Consider the following 17,898-nt stretch of genomic DNA (forward strand, 5'->3'; position numbering starts at 1 on the left):
ATTAAAAATGGCTGGGGTAAACTTGAAAGAAGAAGGTCCTATGGCACATATTTTACATCCTATGTTGAGCTTTTGTAATTTTGAAGAGTCAAATCCTCCTTTTATTAGTGCTGGAATCGGCATGCAATAAACGATATATACATCACGATACTAAAACTGTTCTCACAACGATATATTGCCAAAGTATTGTGCACTTGAGCTGCCATACGACAATATTCCCGATATAAGGGTGGTGATGCCAATGTTATCACGAAAAAAAAAAAAAAAAAAAAAAAAAATTAAAGTATTTTGTCAAAATGCGCAAACATTGTTCAATGTTCATTCGCAAACGAGATAATGACCGTTATACAAACACTTTGTGAATGTTTATAACATGCTCTATGTTTGACACCGTTCTTGAATCAAGTATCTCCGAGAAAACGTTTACTTTTGAAGGGAAAATATCACGTAAGCATATTTTAAGGATATCTAAGTATATTTTAGTCATCAAACAAAAGTAAGTCTTTTCCTTAACAGAGTGGCAATATTCAAAGTTAAACACCGAAGTATCGTATCGAGATATGCAACAATGTAAAATGTTTGTATCGACTCACTGTATCGGATCCCAAGGATCGATAAATCGTCACACCACTACCCTTTATAACGCGAAAACATCACCCTACGTTGTGTACTGTTTCCTATTTCATATAATAATAATGTGTCCGTTTACATAGGGTCAAACTCCACACCAAGTATGTTGGTAGCGCTAACAAGGAATAGCAAAACACAGCACAGCACACAGCCGATAGACCAAACTTCTTGTTAGGTGCTATAAAGTCACATAACACATCCCACCGGGTACTCATTTTTTGCTAGGTGGAAAGAGGTAATTATGAACAAATGCACTTGCCTAAAGTGAGACCACATGTATAACATGCTTCGTTGTGGACCTGGACTGAAGTCCAAGAAACTCTATGAAGTCAAGCTGCCTAAAATGGTCACCCATCCAACGACTCTCCGCTTTCGATGCTTTACCTCACCTGATGGTGACCCGAGCGCTACGCATATGACCACACATCGTCCACTTAACGTATGTAACATAGAGTGAAACACGTAAAACACATATGTCTTCACACAACCTTTATTTTGAGTTAGTCAGCGTTACGAAGTAAATGGTCTGTATAGGTCATCGGGAAGCGACATTCAGCATTCGTTGCAGAATTCCGGGCAATCCACGGGAATGTTGGAATACTTCTTACACCAGGTCTTATCTTTAACAGCTCTACACCATCTCTTCGAAGGTTTACATTTCTCTGTGGAGAAACAAAGCGATGGATAACATGAAAAATGATAGCAATCGTACTACTACTACTACTACTACTACTACTACTACTACTACTGCTGCTGCTGCTACTACTACTACTACTGCTTCTACTACTAATACTACTTCTACTACTACTACTACTTCTACTTCTACTACTACTACTTCTACTTCTACTACTACTACTACTACTTCTACTACTACTGCTACTGATACTTCTACTGCTTCTACTTCTACTACTACTTCTACTACTTCTACTTCTACTACTACTACTACTACTTCTACTACTACTACTACTACTACTACTACTACTTCTACTTCTACTACTACTACTACTGCTACTACTACTTCTACTACTACTACTTCTACTTCTACTACTACTACTACTACTTCTACTACTACTTCTACTACTACTGCTACTGCTACTTCTACTTCTACTACTGCTTCTACTTCTACTACTACTGCTGCTACTACTACTACTACTACTTCTACTACTACTACTTCTACTTCTACTGCTTCTACTTCTACTACTACTTCTACTACTACTACTGCTGCTACTACTACTACTTCTTCTACTACTACTACTACTACTACTTCTACTTCTACTTCTACTTCTACTACTACTACTACTACTACTACTTTATTTATACTAATGCCATTACCAGCAAGGTTCGTCCGTCACACAGAAAACCCGGGTTGAGTTTCTCACATGGGTATATGTGTGAAACCTCTATCTGGGGTCCTCCGCCGTGATATTGCTGGAATACTGCTAAAAGCGGCGTAAAACCATACTCGCTCACTCACCCCGTACAATATATAAAATCAAAACACGTTGATGCCACTGTAGGTCTTGCTATTATGACTAATATTATTACAACTAGGACTATCCACAATACCAAGGATAATGGTGAGTGAGATATTCCTCGGAGGAACAAAAACAAAACAACAACAACAACAACAACAACAAAAAGACCCAAACTCTTCGACACAAATTGATTTTACACTTTAAGCTGACGGTATCGCTTTTTTGCGAATATTCTATGAAGTTTAGTTTGGGTAAACAATTCTACCTTCAAACTATTTATCTGCTCATTACTGTAAGTGTGAACTGGTCTAAATGTAGTGCATATCCTTACTTTCAGTGCACGTGTCTCCAGCCCAGTTGCCAGTGCATGTGCACGAGCAGGTGCTTGTGTCCAATGAGCCGCCGTTCAGACAAAGCTTATCTCCACAATCTGGAATTAACCTGACTTTAATTGTATTGTAAACGGATTCTCGAACATTTTCTACAAACGGGAGACAACGCAACAGCAACAGCTACAATCATGTGTTGGCCTTATGTACGTGGAAAGTATTTTCTCACCTCCCTATGCCAAAATGGGCCCAATAGCGTATATATACGCTCATGCTGTTGACCACCGGTTCTGGTCTGGTCCAGACTCGATTACTTACACACCCAAATAAAATGTGTTGATTTTTTTGTAATACTAGATGACGTTTTTAGGACGATGTAGCAACTTAATGTGAACATTTTAGAAATGTTTCCAACCACTTGGTTTTAGCGTATTTAGAAGAAATCAAACAGTGTTAAAATACAGATTTTTTAAAAATCAGAGATCAGTTTTGCAATATCATGTTCATTTTGTTCGGCTTATTGTGTAAAATATAAGACATTTTCTGGCCGCGAATATCTATAGAATTGTTGACCGCCACCGTGTAGCTGGGATATCGCTAAGATGCGGTGTAAAACTAAACTCGCTCAATCATACGGGAATGGGGCCTGTATTTTTTGTGACATTGCGCTCTAGTTATAGCGACAGAAAATGCTATATTTGCAGTTCAAACAATCCATTATGAATTGAGTTAAAGGTTACACAAAACAAACACGAAACTATTCGGCATATGGTTATGATTAAAGACAATGATATGACAGAACAAAAACATTCTCGGAAACTACAATATCAGCTGTTTACGACTGAGGAGAATTTACACACCACAGAGGTTGTTGGAGCACTTGCCCGTGGGACATTTACTGCACGAAGTTCCTTTTTCATACGGAGTCTTCAGGTCTGGCGTCTTTTGTCTGCAAAGAATATATTATGCCGCACCGGGTGAATATGAGCGTTGCGTCGTCCAGTAGTACCAATAGTACTTCTTCTAATGCTGCTACGAACACAACTACTGCTACCTCTACTTACAGTGTTCCAAGAAATTATTGAGAAAATCTTTGTTTTTTTCTAATGATGCTAAGATTGGAAAAAGGGCTTTCACTATGCACTAAGCATACTAAATAAGGGAGACAACTCTTGAAGGCTTAGAAGGAAGCTCATTATGTCAAGAGTTATCTGCCTTGTCTGAGCAGACGGCTTCCTGTGTTGACATGGCAGAATTTACAGCAAGAGAGAAAAGAAAGCTCATTCTAGATGATTTTTGAAAGGGGTGAGGCTGATGCTAAAGTGTTAGCTTGTAGACATGGTATTCCTCTGTCTACAGTATACAGAACTTTGAAGAATATTCAAACAGGAACCGGGATAGAGCACAAAGCAGGGGCAGGTCGGCCTTGGAAATTCCGTGTTGTAGATCGCCGAAGACTTGGGCAGATTGTGAGTAGGGGCAAATTGAAAAGTGTTGAGAACATCAGAAATGAAATGATTAGCAGAGGAAGTCCTCAGGTATGCAATGAAACAGTTAGGCAGGAATTACAGAGACTTAAATGGGTGAAAAAACGGAATTCCCTCGCCGTTGATGAAAGATGCACAAAAGGAAAAACGTTTAAACTGGTGTCGGGCTCATGAAAATCAAGATTGGGATAATGTTTTCTTTTCGGATGAAAGTTCTGTTTGGCTTTTCCCTAATTGTGTGAAAATTTGGACCAAAGATACTGTCAAACCTATCTACCAGCGACCAAAACATAGCCCGAAGTTTCACATGTGGGGTGGCATATCGGCTCGCGGAGTGACGCCATTGTGTGTTTTCACGGGAAACTTGACAAAAGAAAGATACGTTGACATTCTAAATGGTCACCTTCTTCCGACAGCACAAACACTGTATGAAGATGATTGGATTTTCCAGCATGATAATGACCCAAAACACACTGCGCGCTACACAAAACAGTGGTTGTCGGGCGAAAATGTTCAAGTTTTAGACTGGCCCAGTTACAGCCCAGACCTAAACCCAATTGAGAATGTGTGGGAGTCATGAAGGACAGAATAAACCAAAAGGGACTGAGAAATATTGAAGATATGAAGGCCGAGGTGGTCCAATATTGGGATACCCTGTCACACGATTACCTACAAACTTTGATGGGTAGTGTGCCTAGGCGTATTCAGGCATGCATTGCTGAGCGAGGAGGTCTAACAAAGTACTAAAACAAGACTGAGACTGTAAAAGGATGATGTTTTAACATGTTTATGTAAGTAAAACGCCAGAAGTTAATAAACGTAATGAGTTACATGACGCAACATGATTCTCAATAATTTCTGGGAATACTATATGTTGTTATTTCACCACATCCACTACTACCTCTATGTATTCTTCTATATGACTGCTGGACCATTCAACTACCATCACTACTACTGCTGCTACTGGTGCTACTGCTGCTACTACTACTACTACTGCTACTACTGATACTACTACTACTGCTGCTGCTACTGCTGCTGCTACTACTGCTACTACTACTACTACTACTACTGCTACTGCTACTGCTGCTACTGCTACTACTGCTACTACTGCTACTACTACTGCTGCTGCTGCTGCTGCAACTACTACTACTAATGCTACGGCCACTACTACTGAGCGCTGTGTTTACGTGTGTCCCTACATGTTTATTTGCCAAACTCAATCCCTTGGGTCGCTGTTGCAAGGAACACCCAGACCCCTTAGGGCGTTGACAGATCACGTGACTGGTCTAATCTCGCACGACGTCTTCGTCTTCAGGTACCATAATGTCACTCTGCTTTGAATTTACTGTCTTAACAAATATGCATGAATCGAATTCAATCATTCAGTCGAAGTTATTGTATTTTTGGTGGATTTTTCCGAAATATATAAAATCAACATTCATGTTTTTTTGAAGAGTTTACAACTGACACATTGACCCTAATATGCACTGACCAATCACGTGACTGGTCAACTCCAGCTGTAACAAGCACTCACCCCATGGCGTAGTTACACACTTGGTAGCGGCTGTACTTGGCGTTTGTACAAGTAGCCTCCCCACACCCGATGCGGATGGCCCTGAACCCCACAACCTAAAAAACAGAAACAAAACAACAAGTGTATGTGAAAAGTAAAGGATTTAATGTTGATAACATTCCAGTTAATTGTTGCAGTTGACATTTACGAGGTTTTGTGTTCGACGTTTCTAAGATTTTGATTTCATCACTGAACTACCATTTTACCTAGTCGGTCTCACAGTCCCCGAGCAACATTATTTTCCCTACAGCCTAGCCCATTTCTGCAGTGCTAAGGCTCTAAATAAAGCAGGTCTAGATTTCCCCAGGCCTTGGGCTCCTTTTCAATCTAAATAGATTTGTTTGTTGCAATCAAAATGACATATTCAGAGACTAAACATTACTCTACATTTTACCTATCATGCCCATTTTCTGAAATAACATCCGCGAATCTCAAAAATGTCACGCATCATGTTAAAGACAGGCACAGTCCTGAGTTAGAATTGGCCTCTATCAATCCATGCTCGGTGATTAACGGGCTCGGACGGGCTTGCTTACTTAGTCGTATATCATTTGCCTAGATCGATGCACATATAGTATGACCAGAAAGTATTGAGAATTTAGGAATATGTTTAACTGGATTTCCAGGTTTACCAGCCTTGACCAGATGACAAGTGCTTGGTTTCATACAACAGATTCCGTTAACCCTTTTCATTAGTTTGTGAAGAGTTATCCCCCTTTATTTACTTGCTAGCCGACGACATTTTCAGCGATCATCAGTATGGATGATTTAGGGAAGACGAAGTTGATTTTAGATGATTTTAGAGTATTATATCAGGACATCAGACCAGCATAAGTGATTTCAAGTAGAACAGGCATCCCTTTGGCCACTGGTTATCGTGTTTTGAGAAATATTACATATGGATAGGGCACTGAGGACCAGAGGGGGCGCCGGTAGGCCATGAAAATTGATTGTAGGTGACAGGAGGCCGCTTGGTATTATTGTTTGTTAAAACAAATGAACGGGTTTACGAAGCTCAAGGCTCTGAATGATTGAGAAAGGAACTGTGTCTGTAAGGAGACAATTAGAACTGAGCTGCATGCTATAGGTTGGCAGAAAGGTCAATGAATTCCATCACCGATCATGAAACCTGAACAAAAAGAGCGAAGGTTGAACTGGTGCTTGCAACATAGAAACTGTAACTGGGACAATGTGATTTTGTCTTTGTGGCTGTTTCCTAAAACACTGAAATTGTGGGCCAAACAAACTGGAAAAACTTTTGTATCAGCGCTCAAAGTACAGTGCGAAATTTAAGGTGTGGGGTAGCATATATATGTGTTAGGGGCAACTCCCCTGCATTGCTGTCCATGGTCGCTTAACAAAATACTATCTGTTCACCTATTTTTGAATCTGCAGTTACGCTCTGCTAATATTCACATTTAATACGCGAGCAATGAGTGAAGAAAGATAACAATTTTTAAATTCTCAATAATGTCTGGCCATACTATATAATGTGAGTTACAGGAATGACTGGTTCAGACTCGAATATTCGCAGACCGACATCATGTACTTGGGATATTGATAGTGTTCAAAAACAGACAAACAAACAGTGGATACATAGTGTTTATCAATAAACAGTAGCTAGCTTACCTGGGTGTAATGGCCAACAACCTTCCCCACTGTTGTGTTTCCGATGCCGTGTTCAAAATCCTCCACCTCCTTGTGCCAGCCTTCTATTGCCTTGATAATACTCTCGTAGCCAGCAGCTGCATTCTGTCCAATGTCCACTCCTGGCATGGCTGCAAGTGTGAGTGAGTGAGTGTATATGTGTGGATGAGTGAGTGAGTGAATGAGTGACTGGTGTTTTTGACAGCAAACCGTGGAAAACCGTCAGGACGAAGCAGGATTTGAAACAACCAACTCGTGATTCTTTTACAGATAGAGAACGCAATTCTAGCGCCATTAAACGACATGGCTAACCATGTACCGCTTCTGGCAGAGGATGGCAAAGACCAAACAATACAATCGACAGCAAGAGCATCAACCTTTTGTCAGGGTAGGAATTCATACCAGGAAAGCCAGTATACTCAGTTTTCTTTTGTGGAGAAATCTTTTCTTACAGTGTGGGATAGCGATAGGTCAAACGGCCATGAGGCATTTCTGTTGCCCTTTAACGTCATTCTTCATACATTTTGCGATAATGGACGTACAACGACATTTTCGAGAATATTATGACAGCTTTACAGGTTAATTAAGTGGTTTCATTGAGTGTGTGATCTGGTTTGACGCCAATTTCAACAACGCTTTTTGGTTTGATGACTGATAAAATCCCGAGGTTACAGAAGTTTGCAACGCATTTGAAAGCCTCTGTGGCATGCAAGTGACCAATGACCCTGTCACTGTTACTGCTGAAGTTGGAGGATTTCAGGTGAGAACTAGACGCACACTGATGGCCGTCGATTACCGTCGGTTTCAGATAGTAAATTGAAACCTACTTGGAAGAGACCTTGCGGCGTCATCGTCATGGCTCAGAGTGCACTGTCGAGCCCACTTTGCGGCGTACTTCGCTATGTCGTCATCCCACACCTGTAACACGAGCGTTCCTCATCATCACAGGTAAAGTAACCGTCAAAACAGGTAAATTAATCACCATAGCAGGTAAAGTAACCATCATCACACGTAAAGTAATCACCATAACAGGTAAAGTAATCATCATAACGCGCACTGTAATCTTCATAACAGGTCAAGTAATCACCAAAACAGGCTATGTAAAGTAATCTTCACAGCACGTAAATCATCATATCAGGTAAAGTAATCATCAAAACAGGGAAAATATTCTTCATAACATGTAAAGTAATGACTACAATGTTAGTGATGAAAGACCTTTATTTACTATAAATTTACTGAGTAGCAACCACATTGTCCTAACCTCAAACATTTGTAACGGTTAATGACCGAACCGGTTTCGATCAGCGGTGTTTATCTTTTGTCAAACAACATAATATGTATCACCTGGTCGTCAAGTAATCCCTCGGTAAGTTTTCAGGGGCAGCTTTCCGTTCTCATTTACCGCATGAGTTTAAGCTTTCGAATTTGTCGTGATAGATATATGATAGTGATTGAGTGAATTTAGATTTACTCCGCACTCAGCAACATTCCAGCTCTTTGGCGTGAGTCTGTAAGTAACCGAGTCTGAACCAGACAATCCAGTGATCAACAGCACGAGCATCAATTTACGCAACTGGGATACACGACGTGAGTCAACCAAGATTTCGAGCCTGACCGCACGATCCCGTTAGTCGCCTCGTATGACAAGCATTGGTTGCTGAAGACAATTTATTCCGGATCACGCGGGTCGCTGCATATGATAAATATCTAGGGTAGTTATTACCAACCACCGATGCAATCGTAATACAATCTTACGTCTCTCCCACCCTTTCCCCCTGACAAAAGCTATGGACTGATAACTAGGTTGAGACGTATGATTGTAGACCAACTTGCCTCCAGAAGATGCTCTTGTAGATGTTTCAATAGACCAGTCGAGGCCGTTACGAATGCGGTCTGCCTAAACAACAATAGTCACAACACCTGGGTGAATGATGTTTAAGGGCGCAAACAGCACTATTTTTGCAACAACACGGGTTTGGGTTAGAGTTTGTCAAGCGTGCAATTCTCGCTACATCATGACCTTACAAGAAGTGTTCCAGCTACTCACCACTTTGACCAGATTGGTTGCAGTTGGCGACACCTTACTTCTGAAGTAATTATGCTTGTCCACTATAGCTTGTTTGTCCTCAGCTGATAACGGAGCGTCGGCTCCGTTGTCCACCAGACACAGGGTGTAGTTGGCGTGCATGGCGAGGTATGTGGCGCTACAGTCCTGTTCAGGGGGGAAAGAGGTTTGTGAGTATGGTTTCGTTATGAATATTTTGTAATACTAATAATTTCTGGTACACGGGTGTCAGGTAGTCATAGTCACAGCATATACGATCTTACTAATAATATACAGAGTTACTTCCCTTTGTTTTACAGGATCTGCTGATTTGGGGATGTGTTTCGTATATTCGCCTGTCACAATTTACACTGTGGACACCATATCCGTGCAAATTAGTTTCACCAAATTAAGCTATGAAGCCGAGGTGGCTGAGTGGGTTAGATGGCTGACTTTTTTGCTGGCGACTAGGTACCTGGCTCTGAGAGGGTGGGTTCAAGTCCCGGATAGGACTCAAACCAGTAAACGTATTAGAATCTTTTATTTATTGTCCCAAATATAACGAGTGAAAATGCGCTATGACGGAAATATTGTTCAAATTGCCAACATCCGATACATTCACCGGTTCTATTCTTCATCCATTCGCTCAATCATTCACAGACATGAACCTCATTTTCCTTCACTTACCGACTTCACCACGAAGGTATGACTCGAGGCCACTGCATCAAGAACAAAAATAAAATACATACATGTATATGTAAACCAGTTATCGTTATGCTTCTATATCATATAACATGTGCTTATTTATGCATCATTATTCCCAATCGTCTTTTGTGGTACAAATGTAACGTCACCACATTATGGACTATAAACCTACCTCGAACATATATCAGTGTAGTATGTATTTATGAATCTCAGCAGTAAATAAAACACTCCATTAGAGCGTATGTTTTGCCAACATTGCACCGCAGCCATGTTACCTCAGGACAGACACAGGCATATACGGCATAAGTTAATATTGGCATGCACGCATGTGTGCTTGTTTGTGTGTGTATGTTTATAGGCGATGAAACCTCTTCCTTATTCTTTGTCACCGAACTATTATGGGCTCGTCACAATTTTTATTGCCATTTGAAAAGAACAAGCAATTAATCCCGATAATCCACTTGTCCACTATAAGAATGAATGGCTGTAAGAACGAATCTACAAATCATTATCAGGAGCTAAACTTCCCAAGCTGTATTTCTGAGAGGAAAATAAACAAAATGTGTTCCCCTCGTCAATTTTTTTCTATTAAAATTTTGAAATAAGTCCTACCGCTCTCGTCACTTTTGAAAAAATTGTGCCCGAGAAACATTTACTTTTTTATGCAGCCTAATATGAATACGTTAGAAACAGAACACTGAATGGACATTGATATTATTCTAAGCTTCGAAATAACATAAGCTGTCACGACTTCCAGGATGTTGAAAAAGAAACACTGTATTTGTAAGCATTCACGATGTTTCTTTATTCGACTATTGAAAATATATGACGACGGTATTTCAGGTGACTGACGTCATGAGCATCGGTTTACGATGGGATACGATGGAACGAACCAACCGAATCTGACCTACCGATCCCGTTATTCGATTTTAATAGTTCTGTTGAGGACCATTTTCTAAATGGGAACTTCGCTTGTCTAGACATTCATGCTAATTAAAACTGTCGTTTCCTACGAAATACGCAATGTCCTAAGATTGTACGAGTTATTACTTCGGAATAACTCATTCCTCCTCTGACCCAAAGGGCTGTCAGTTTGAGTGACTGAGTAAGTGAGTTTAGTTTCCAGCAATGTCACGGATCGTTGTACCCATGTGGGGGAATCAAACCCGGTTCCAGAGTGACGAGCGGACGCTTTGACCACTAGGCTATCCCACCGCCCCTCTGTCAGTTTGAACACAAACGTACTCGGTACCAATTCCATGAGAGCTAAGTGGCAGATGTTTGGTAAGGATAACATCTTTTTGTTTGCATGATGATTGCGGCAACTGTCGCAATGACCGTGTAGCATTGATCCCTCATTAACTTGAATTATTGTCTCGAAGTATCATGCAATTCACTGCCCTGACGGACTCCGCTTCAGTCGTTTGGTGATATGCTGACGCTCTGTTTGTGTCGAACTACTCACTACAAGACATATGTACTTTGTCCGATACATGACTATAACCTTTCTGGCGCCTAAAAGGCAGCCTTCTGCATCACCCAGATTGTCAGAAGGGCTGTGCTCCCGGTGGAGAACCCGGGCACTCTCCTGATCTCCGACAAGAGATCAGGAGGGACCAAACCAAGGGCGCCGTGAACAATGGCAAGCGAGACATTTCAGTGGCATATTTATCATGCCAATCTTGCCAGTCACATTGCTCTCAAAAGGGATAGTAAATTCAATGATGTAAATCAATTCACTGGCTTTATCTAAAAAAAACAAAGTCAGGTTTGACGACTGGAATTCTTCTAAGGCTGTATATGGCCCTATTCCAGAGAAGAATAATAGCATAATTTTCCATGAGGCCCGAGGTCCTACCTCGGAGGACGAAGAATGCCACCATGTCTTTTAAGATATGGAATTCTGTCACGAAGAGACTCTACGTTAATCAGACCCCGACCTCCAGAACTGATTGGCATATATAAACGATTAAAAGAGGAACGACGGTGGTGCGCTCTGTTATCAGATATGATCCTTTTGGACAGGCGGTAAAGACTCTGGATTTAATGTTTTTGTTGGACGATGTCATGATCACACGAAAACTGTGCCATTCATTACCTCCCAAAACATTGGTGTTATGCTGGATAAACAATTCACCATGAAACACCACAGCTCTGTCAGACAGCAAACGTTTATCAATGGAATATTGGGAAAATTCGCCCCTTCTTGAAATGACTCATCAGCTAAGGAATTACTGCTCCCTTAACTATCTCAAGCATTGATTGCCGCAACAGCCTTCGGATCATCATCTCCAAAGTACAGAACATCCGTATAAAGCATGTCCAAAATACTGTTGCAATTTTCTTCTACAAAACTTCAAAATGTGACCATGTCTCCCATCTGTTACAACAACTCCACTGACTTCCAGTTGCTGCACACACTTACTATGAAGTACTTGTTCTCTTCTAAAAATGTTTTACAACAGTGCTCCTTCGTACTTGACAGAACCCCTACCAACCTACAGCCCTAAAAGGACTCTAAGATCTAAAGATCAAGGGACTGTAAGATCTAACTCGGGAGAGAATGTCGAAATAAACATGTATTCAAGCTTTGTAAGAATGCGACACCCAATGCTTGCTGACGTTTCAGTGACAGGTGGCCACGTTTTAACCGATTCGGTGATGTTCTGATGGCGTTAGGGCTCAATCGAAGAGCATTCGGGACATTCTAACTGTATCTGAGTGTATTTGAGGTACATTTGAACTGTATTCCAACTTCTGTCGAAAAATATTCCGATACATTTGAAGAATATTCCACCTGAAGTCCAACAGCAATCAAAATACATTCCGATTCATTCGAGGCGCATTTGAGACATCCGATATGATTTGATGTGACTTGTCTTTTCTGGTTTCCCTCGAATGTGTTCATAATAGTTAGAATGCAGTTACAATGCAGTAAGAATACTTAGAATGGAGTCGGAATGCAGTACGAATACTTAGGAATGCAGTTCGAATGCACCTCAAATGCAGTTTGATATTTTTCCGCTTCAAATGTACCTCGAAAGTTTTGAACGTGTTGAAAACATCCGGGCATGTTACAAGAAATGACCCGGATATTTGTAATGCATTTGGAATGCAGTAAGAAGTTTTAGAATTTAGTGCAAATTTCGGAAATTTTCATTCCGACAGCATTCCGGCTCATTCTGCGCCAAGTGTGAAGGGATATTAGACACTAGTGCGCTTTAAACTATCGCCCGTTTTCCTTCAGCTCAAAGAGCAATTTTATGTTGTTAATTTACCCGCTGGATAAATAGATTGATTATCAGTGTCATTATGAAAGCCTGCAGCTGACAATGGGTGGTTCAGAGACAGCAGATGAAACAAATGTACCACTCACCCCCGCCTTCCTCTCCCATCACAACGCCAACAAGCACCAGCAGCAGCAACTCAGTGAACGTCATCATTGTCGTCCACGTCTTCCTCAGCTTTGTGACTACAGCGCGATCTTATGTCCTTATGTAGATCACCTGTGTAGATGTGGGACGGATAAAAACATTATTATTGCTTCAGTAAGTGCTCTGATGTGATATGGGATAGCGATAAAAACAGCTACTGATATTGTTATTGTTATTGTTATGTCACTGATTGTCATCTACGAAATGGCCGCATGTTTGAAATGTGTCAGTGCAATCAACATTATCAGTTCTATGAAATAGAAACTAAAAGGACATCAAACATACCAGGACTCCATTTTCCATCACATCCGGTTAAATGAGAAGTATTTGAAATGTGGTTTATTGCTATCAAGTTGCTATCAAGACACCTACTCCAGAATTGGTTGAATATTTTAACTTAAACATAAAAGTCCGATAGAGAGTCGAGGCCAGATAATGAAAACTCATGTACTGTTTTATTTGAATGTAACATACCCCTTTATTTATCGCTTTCGAAATAAAATCCCTATTTCAGTTAAAATTGTTTCGTATTTTCACTTACACATAAAAGTCCGATTAAGCGTCCAGATGGGATCCTTATTGACAAAACCTTATGCATCGTTTTGTTTCAAAGTAAAATAACCCTTTTCATTTGAACTACACACCCCGTGTATGCCAGACAGTGTTATTTAGTACATATTTCCAAACAGAAGCCTGTGAATTTGCAAAAGTGTGCAATGACAGATACATATGTTAATATAATATATACTGAACATCAAAGAAACAACTCTCGTTTTTGTCGGGGTTTTAAACCGAAGACATAAACATGAACCCTTAATTTATGAGATTTCCTTTTTTCGGTTCTTTTGCTGTTCAGTATATATTCGATAAGAAAAAAAGACATTTAAAGCCTTATAAACCTTGGTTGGTTGAGTGAATGAGTTCGTTACATACTTCACTGTCTTTATGCTCTAATAATATCACGGCGGCATCTACCCCGGAAGTGTGCTGTGCCCTGTGTGAATACACGTCTATGAAATCAGACTTGTCAATGGAACAGTGAACGATTTAACACGACGTACGCGTTGCGACAGTCATCGTCATTGTCATGTGACGTCATCACGCGATAAATCTGACACCGTTGCTTTATTGAGCAGGGGATCTAACTTGACCAAACTATGGGTGGCTGATGTCTTAACATGGTATTGCTATACGACAAAAGCGCACCCATGTAATATTAAAAAATTACAACAAATTTACAAATTACTTTTGCGCTTATTCTCATGATTGATTTTTCTGTTTTGTGAAATGTAATGGCGGTAGAAAATCGAGAGGTATAACTGAAATCGATAGAAAGGTGTTATTGTCGGATTGCAGTCGTAGGTACGCAATTGATCACGAAAGACAGAACACATTGAGGAGACATTTAAACAATAAAGGGGATTATTAGATTGAGGAATAATCATACATTGATCCGTGTCCCCCGAGAATTTTCCATGACGACACTATCATGAATTGAGGGTGTGGCATATTTTTAACCAATCAAACCGTGGCATTTGAGCATGTGATCAGAACGAGGTCAGACTCGAACACCTTAAAGAGATAGCATTAACACTAAGAGAAGAGTAGCAGTGCTATACTGACTGTGTATTGAGACCAACTGTTGCAATACTATTGTAATAGTTTCTCTCTCCGTGAATATTCTCTAGTGTAATAATTATTAATTTCCCAAATTAACGTATATACGTTATGTGACATATAAGCTAGTTAAAGTAGTTTCAATGTTGTTTAATAACTGGCAAGAAAATTGAAAACCAGATCAAGTAAACTGGTAAAACACAAACTTATCGTTGTTCACAATTTCAAACTTCGCCATGTTTGTTTAAAAGAGAAGAAAGGGGGATAACTCTAAACCGAAGTCTAACCAACGTGCCATGGACTGATCCATTACCTACTCGAAGAGGGAACAGGTTTGAAAACTTCGCGCACGTGATTTTGGTGATCACTTTCTTGGCAATGATTCGGAAGCGTCATGTTTCTGATCGAGCATTTGTATACTAGTATTTTTTTTAAAGTGGATAATGAAAAGAGTAGTAAACACTGCAGGTATTTGAAACTGATCCTGCTGCACTTTAAGCTGGGCAAACGGGGTCAAGTAATTCATTCACAAACACGTGAAGTTGTCTACGATTTCATTCATTACATGTGTACTATTTCCGACAGCAAACAATGTGCACTGACAAACGCCAGCGATGCGAGTGGTATATGTGTCTATACTTGCGCAAAATGGGTACCAGTAAGTTCACAAGCTCAAGGAAAGTGCGTACTCGTACCGAAGGGAAACTGAATTTGATGATTTTGATAAATGCGCAGCCCGCCTGTACATTCAACACTGCTACACACTAACCACGGCAATGCCAACACTGACAAGCATTATGAAAATGGCTACTGATGATTTGGGATATACAGGAAATAAAGAAACAATGCGTAAATGTTTCAAATGGCGGAATACTCGTTCAGACAGACCGGTCCTAATGGAGCGAGAAGATATTGTTGCATGGCGTTTGAGATATCTCAGAATCATTCGCCAGTACCGTAGAAAAAACCGTCCAATTGTGTACATCGACGAAACATCTAGTACACGCCTATCACACGGTATCAAAATGTTAGCAAAGTGATGAGGAGGGAGCAGTTGACGGTATTCGGGTACCATTAGGGGCAGGCCCAAGATGAATTATAGTCCATGCTGGCACATTTGAGAGGTTCATTCCTAATGCTTCTTTGATATTTAAACCAAACGAAAAATGTGAGATGACCATGATCGCTTCTCTAAGCGGCCGCAAGAAAAACGTATTCCTAATCTGTCCCCAAAGTCAGTAGTTATAATGGACAATTAATGCCCCTTACCTTAGCAAACAAATAGCCAAAGCTCCAACAACTGCCAATCGGAAAGATGAAATCAAATCGTGGCTACAAAGGCATGATATACCTTTTACACATTCAGTATTGAAGCCTGAATTGCTTGCACTGGTATCCTCCCATTTGTAACGCATGACAGTTGTTACACACCCAAATATACTAGTACATAAGGTCACAGACCACTGCACACACCTATTAGTGACGAATGGGATAGTCCATACTCGCTACAGACACCAAAAGAGAACGCAACACAATTTATTAGCTTACATATAATTTTATTGCATTTTATATGCATTTGTTTGCATGTTGTTTGCTGTCCAAAATTGTAGACAAGACCCGTGTCTAATTTCCTATTTGATGTGTACCATACGTTTTGTGTTTTTTCCCACACGAACACTTGACTAACCTGGGTATGTGTTTATGGCGGTGCCGCCGGACAGGAATCGACTACCTTTTGACGAACACAGTGATTATCACTAATTGATGGGAAAGTAATATATACATATCCTTATGATAATTATCGAGAGAATGAAAATCTTTCGTATGAAAGGTCGCATATACAGTATGGTTCAAAATTATTGAGAATAGCTAAAGCATTTCATATTATTAAACGAGAACAAATCAGATAAAATTGAATGTATTGTGAAAGTGAACTGACCTTTTCATGTTGTGTAGGTAACAATTTAATATTTTATCAAGTCTCCTTGAGCTTCACGGCACAGTCTAAGACGGGTAGGCATACTTCCTATCAGAGAGGTTGGTGTCTCGTGAGTTATGCTGTCCCAGTATCGGACCACTTCTCTCTTCATGTCTTCAATTTTTGTCAACCCCTTTTGATTCACACATTCCTTCATCATCCCCAAAATGTTCTCAATGGGATTTAAGTCAGGACTATATGCAGGAAATGGTAATGCAGTCACATTTTTCTCCTGAAACCACTGCTTGGCATGTTTTGCGGTGTGTTTAGGATCATTATCTTGCTGCAAAATCCAGTCATTTCCATAAAACACATGTGCACTTGGAAGGAGAAAATTATGTAATATGTTAGTGTAGCGTTGACTTGTCAGATTTCCCTCAAACACACACAGCGGGGTCGTTCCTAATAAGGATATCCCTCCCCATACATGAAACTTTGGGCTGTATTTAGGTCGTCGATACAACGGTGCTGACGCAGACTTTGTCCATATTTTCACATTATTGGGATATACCCATACTGAGCTTTCATCAATAAAAATCACATTTTCCCAGTCAAAGTTTTCATGTGCCAAACACCACTCAACACGCCTGTCTTTATGTTCTTGTTTCATGAGAGGAGAAGGAATTCCAGTCTTTTTCTCCCATCCAAGATCAATCAAATTTCTTCTAACTGTAGATTTTGATACAACTGTTGATCCCCTTTCTATCATTTCATAAATGATGTTGGAGATGCTTGCCCTTTGCTTTTTAGACGCTAAAATTCCCAGCCGGACGCGATCTGAGAAGTCCAATTTTCTGGGTCTCCCTGCTCCTTTCTGGTGCCCCAAATCCTTTCCCTCTTTAAAATTCTTCCTAATCCTATACACAGTAGAAAGAGGAGTTCCTGTTCTCTCTGCCAATGTATTTACATCATCAGTTCCTTGATTACACAACTAAAAAATCAACCTTCTTTTATCTTCAACAGACATTGTTGACAGTGC

General features: G+C 40.2%; 1 protein-coding gene across 1 annotated transcript; it reads right to left on the bottom strand.

Moving 5' to 3' along the window:
- Nucleotides 1-1,104: 1,104 nt before the first annotated feature.
- On the bottom strand, nt 1,105-16,352 carry LOC137295693 (cysteine-rich venom protein Mr30-like). The gene is made up of 10 exons (XM_067827178.1): nt 16,211-16,352; nt 13,267-13,396; nt 9,873-9,904; nt 9,189-9,353; nt 7,969-8,059; nt 7,124-7,272; nt 5,456-5,550; nt 3,295-3,383; nt 2,437-2,535; nt 1,105-1,292 (listed from the first exon to the last, which is right to left on the bottom strand). Exons 2-10 carry the CDS (start codon nt 13,331-13,333, stop codon nt 1,183-1,185), a joined length of 897 nt encoding a protein of 298 aa, XP_067683279.1. The 5' UTR covers nt 13,334-13,396; nt 16,211-16,352; the 3' UTR covers nt 1,105-1,182.
- Between the last annotated feature and the right edge of the window lie 1,546 nt (nt 16,353-17,898).

Source organism: Haliotis asinina, chromosome 9 (assembly GCF_037392515.1).
Source record: "Haliotis asinina isolate JCU_RB_2024 chromosome 9, JCU_Hal_asi_v2, whole genome shotgun sequence".
Taxonomy (NCBI): domain Eukaryota; kingdom Metazoa; phylum Mollusca; class Gastropoda; order Lepetellida; family Haliotidae; genus Haliotis; species Haliotis asinina.